This window comes from Asparagus officinalis, chromosome 1 (assembly GCF_001876935.1).
Source record: "Asparagus officinalis chromosome 1, Aspof.V1, whole genome shotgun sequence".
Lineage (NCBI taxonomy): Eukaryota > Viridiplantae > Streptophyta > Magnoliopsida > Asparagales > Asparagaceae > Asparagus > Asparagus officinalis.
The window spans coordinates 41,228,888-41,234,042 of NC_033794.1; the positions used below are offsets into that span (position 1 = coordinate 41,228,888).

Genomic DNA, 5,155 nt, shown 5'->3' on the forward strand with positions numbered 1-5,155 from the left:
TTCCTTTAACAAATGCAAGCGTCTGCCGCACTTTCTTTTAGCCACAAACCAAAGAGCCCATAACGTTGATATTAGGTGAGGATTTATAAGATAGAATATCAACATGTACATAAGATGATAGCACATATTCCTATATGCATTGTACATATACTGATCCAAGTATGAGCCGAGTTAAAAACAAGCAAAAACGGGAACCAAGCAAAATACGAACAGGCTCATTTATTGATACCTACTCCCAGCTTCCACTCATATACTATGAATATTAAGCTAAAGTCACATAAGAGTAGAAAGTACAACTAATTTAACAAAAATGCAAAAGCCACTGGCACACAGTGCTGTTCAAAACTTCTCAGTACTTGTAACTCTTTTTGGTAGTATAACTTTCCTTACAAAAATGCATCTTTTAAAAGACATAAGCTGCAGATATGAAGAGTTAACCCGAAAAAAACATAAGATAATAGAGAAATGCTACTGAAATTTTATTCAGGCATCGAGCACAAAAGAACCCATTACACCTTGAGAACAATTACTGATGAATACAACTAACTCTCACAAAACTACTTTGAGAAGCCAAAATCTTAGCAACGAAACTATAGAAATATATCATGCCCTTTGAGACGACAAAGCTCCCCAATGCTCGCAGGCTAAGTAGCAGATTCCTTCTCAGTTTTACACCTGTCAAAGAAACACATCTACAGGCTCAAACCACTTGTGACTGCTTAGAAGAAGTTTCTTATCGAACAAAAGCATATCAATATCGAGTTTCCATGATCACGATTATGGGACAATGGAAATAGTGATGAAGATTCACTATGGATGCTCAGTATCTGACAATTTGTGAGTGCACAACAAAGAAGCTAATTGTCGAACTTATTTCGATGCAAGTTCCATGATTTGGGGAACAATAAGGGGGTAAAGCAGAATATATTTTATACAACCATCATGAACCCTTTTTCCCCCTGGGTTTTGGGGGGCTTTTTTTTGGTTTTTTTTTTGGGTGGGGGTTGGGGGGTGGGGGGTGAAAACCACTATTTTTTCAATTATAGAAAAAATTACCATGAATTTTCCGAACTGAGTGAGCTATTGGTAATTGTTCCTAACAGCGTTCACATATTGGATAAAAGGTCAGAACTATTCTGTTTAATATATATCAACTCACAAAGTCATAAGGTAATACAGATGATACGGAAGCACACATGGTTATTTAGTGAAAAAAGTTTATGGTAGTTTTCTCTAATAAAAGAGGCTGATGGTAGGTTTTTTGCAGAACACCCTAACGTTCATGGTAGTTTGCGAAATTTCCCTCCATGAAGAATATGAAGATAATTGGGAAAGCAAAGAAGAGCCTTGTTTCTCACAAATAGAATCCACTTTGCAGGGAAGACCCAAGTCTGGCTAGATGAGATTCCGGATGGTCTATAGTACAAAACTGACAACAAGAGAACAGACATTGCCACCACACTAATCGTGGCTTTAAGCATAAAGAGAACATGACAAGCAGCTTAGAATATGCAAAAAAGGAGACACATACAGGTTTCAACCAAACCTAACCTACTTCGTCAGGCTTTAAGCATAAAGAGAACATGACAAGCAGCTTAGAATATGCAAAAAAGGAGACACATACAGGTTTCAACCAAACCTAACCTACTTCGTCAGGCACTATACGTGATTCACAAGATATGTGATACATGACGGTGATGGAAAAAATACGATTACTAAATAGACCCTCTCTCTAATTCCTCTCATTACATCTAACCTCTCGTGCCATCTCACAATAAAGGAAACAAATCAATTTCATCCCTTACCAATCCATTAAATGGGTGTCTATACAGTGCACTAGAGAGACCAAGTAAAGTATCATCTGAATTGTAGCCAAACCTTGGTGATCACAGGTCAAATGACGGCCAATAAGCCTAAAATCCAGAACGGACGTCAGCTACTTGATAGCGAGACAAGTCAAAACTATGATTATTGACATGAGTTGATATTTAACATGAGTAACCAAGTAAAAGTCAAATTCTAGGAAAGGCACATTCAAATGCACGCGCGCACACACACAAGTTGACTAGAAGCTAGAAAATATGGATATTGGAAAAGAAGCTGCCTTTGTGAATATGAGATGCGTAAAACTTCAGCTGTTTTTCCTCAGATATGATAAAGATCCCTATGGCAAAATTTGTAATCTTACCTCATCAAAGAAGCTATCAAGGAAGGCCCCTTGATTGCATCGCATGAGTTGAAATGGAATGGAAGAAATCGGACCTATCTAATAACTATTAAGTCGAGCCTCTTTTGTTTAAATAGGACTGAACCTAGACCAAGCAATAGAACATTGCATGATGTGAACATCCAAACTAAAAAGCTTAGTCGACTCTTCTTGTGAAGCTTTCTCACCCTACATAGAAAGGATGGACCCATCTACAAAGCTCTGGGGGCACTTGCCCCCACAAAGTTTTAAATTTTTATTAAAAGGGTATACATATTTATATAGATGCCCCATATAATTTTAAGAGGCGCCCCAAATCACACAAAATATGAGACTACAAGAGAACAATTTTGAAAGGATTATTGTGGGAACTTATTATTTTTTGTTATTTTCTTATGAAAATAAAAAGTATCATGTATTGATATGAAAATGATACCGAAAAATATTATTTGTTACGCACTTAAAATTGTTATGTTACCAAGTATACACACATAAAAACACACACATATAGAGAAATGAGGATCCTTGGTACCAAGGACAAAACATGAGCTTGGTAGTGATATGACCTCTCATCCGCCCAATTAAAGTTACCCACTAGAAAATGGTCCTCACTTGATTACTCACCCATTGAATGAGCGCATGAGAAGAAGTCACGTAGTACCAAGGACCAAACTTGATCCTTGGTACCAAGGATACTCATATTCCTCATATACATACATGCATGCATGCATACATACATACATACATACATACATATGTGTGTGTGTATGATACATACATACATCCACACGCACACATGTGTATCTGTATGTGGAAAGAATGTGCATGAGGTGGTGGCTCCTTTTCAAAATAAGCTACCAAAAGATGCACTGGTGATGCACATGTGACGAGGCCAATCCTAGTTGTCACATCAAAGGTGTGGACCTCACCATTCATCTCTTGGTAGCTTATTTTACTAAATAAGCAACCAAGTCACAACCATCAATCCCTACACACACACATATATACACACATATGCATTTACATACGTACGTACATGATGCATGCATGCATGTATGCATACATATACATACATGCATACATACAACATTATAAATAAATATATCAGATTGTGATCTACTACAGAACATATCAATACCTGTTGCAAAAAGATCTAGAAGCAAAATTATGGTTATTGCAGCTAGTGCACATCCAGTCCCCATCTCGCCATTGTTTTGCCCTGAGATAAAGAATACAGGAATCATAAATTAAAAATTGATTATACCTAGCAAAAATGACTGGATATTTTTTCTTTGATATCACTCTAAGGGAAATTCAAATTTTGACTAGTTCTAATTTGCTTAGGTTTAAAAGAAAGATACGATCCCTTAAACAAATATAGCATCATTAAAGTCATTTCCTCTGGACCCGTAAAGCATGGACATGCATATGTGGCACAGATACAACACAGACACGATAAGGAAAATTTGTACATAAATATAGTTATCCATAATACAAAATACCAGTACATACATATGCATCCATAGAAAGATGACCAAGTACGTACATAAATATAGTTATCCATAATATAAAATACCAGTACATACATATGCATCCATAGAAAGATGACCAAGTCCAAATGCAGATAAGGCAAATTTTCAATATTTGGGATATTGCCATGTCATAAACACAACAATAAGCAAATCATGCAAGTCAAAATTATCAGTTACATGAGCAATCTTTCATTACTAAGAAATTGGGCAGTTTATATAAATACTAAGCATCTGAATTTAATAGAACAGAAACTCAACATTCATATATTCAGTTAACTTTTTGATATTAGATGCATATTTGATATATCTGTGGTGCCAAAATTTACTGAACGTCAATTTGAGAATCAGTGTAAATATCAAATACGTTTCAAATACAGGATATCCCCTTTGCTGTAACAAGTGTACATAGTTCTGCATTGAAACTCCAAACATTATATTGTGGATTGTGAAAATTACATTTCTCCTTTTTAACAGAATAACAGTACCTCAATGAATGAGCAACGCTTTTATCCAAATTATAGTTTTTTCGCAACATTTGTTTCTAGTTTGATTAATCCACTTGAACTCGTGAACCTGTAGCTCTTGCACTGTATTAAAGTGCCTTTTTGCTACATGAAAGTTAGAAACATTATGGTGAAGAATGGACAAATTACATTACCCCTCTGAAAAGCGTAACAAAGATTAAGAAATCAAAGTGATTAGTAGGGCATGTAAAACTATGGTACTTAACTGAAGGTGAAGTAGAAGGAAAGCTTCGGTCTAACAAAGTACAAGCATGGAGAACATCTGATACACCATGAACAACCAACACATGGTGTAATACATAAAGCAGCGGGGTAAGATAGATTTAGATTTTGTTGACCTCGACTAAAAAAAAAAGGATTTTTGCAATGGATGATTTAGATTTTGCAACTTTCACTATCTAAAAAACGTGAGGATGCAAGACATGTGGTTTGGAGACTATTATTAAAACGTGTCCTAAACTACTTGTTCATTTGTTGAGCAATTAGTGCTGAAAATTTCCGAGCAACTGTATTCCCATTTGTCTTTGCATGCATTCTGAACAACTTGGAAGCTGTTACATTGTTATGTGTTATCTACACAGCCAATTGTTGACCAAAAAATGATCACAGAAGCAGATATTACTGAATAATGTGATTGTATGTCATGCTCAGCAATAAAATTAATTTAAGGACATCTCCAAAATAATGGAAATGAAAGAATTTTTTATCAGAAAGAAAGTCATTATTACCCTTTTCCAAGAATTGGAGGCATTGGTGCTAGCTGGGCAGGATGAATATTTGCTTGCATAGGTGGCAGTCTTGCCATGTTACAACTTGAGTATCTAGAATAGAGTCCACGTGCTTCATCATAACTGGATTCACCTAGTTGCTCAGAAACCTGACAAGTGCTCATG

General features: G+C 35.8%; 1 protein-coding gene across 1 annotated transcript in view; it reads right to left on the reverse strand.

Moving 5' to 3' along the window:
- Positions 337–5,155, reverse strand: part of LOC109823259 (E3 SUMO-protein ligase RanBP2) — a 14,762-nt gene continuing 9,943 nt past the window's right edge. The window contains exons 5-7 of the mRNA XM_020389544.1: positions 4,991–5,139; positions 3,345–3,425; positions 337–675 (exon numbers count right to left, since the gene is read on the reverse strand). Coding sequence (XP_020245133.1) covers positions 645–675; positions 3,345–3,425; positions 4,991–5,139 — 261 coding nt within the window. The 3' untranslated portion in view covers positions 337–644. The remainder of the gene's footprint in view (positions 676–3,344; positions 3,426–4,990; positions 5,140–5,155) is intronic.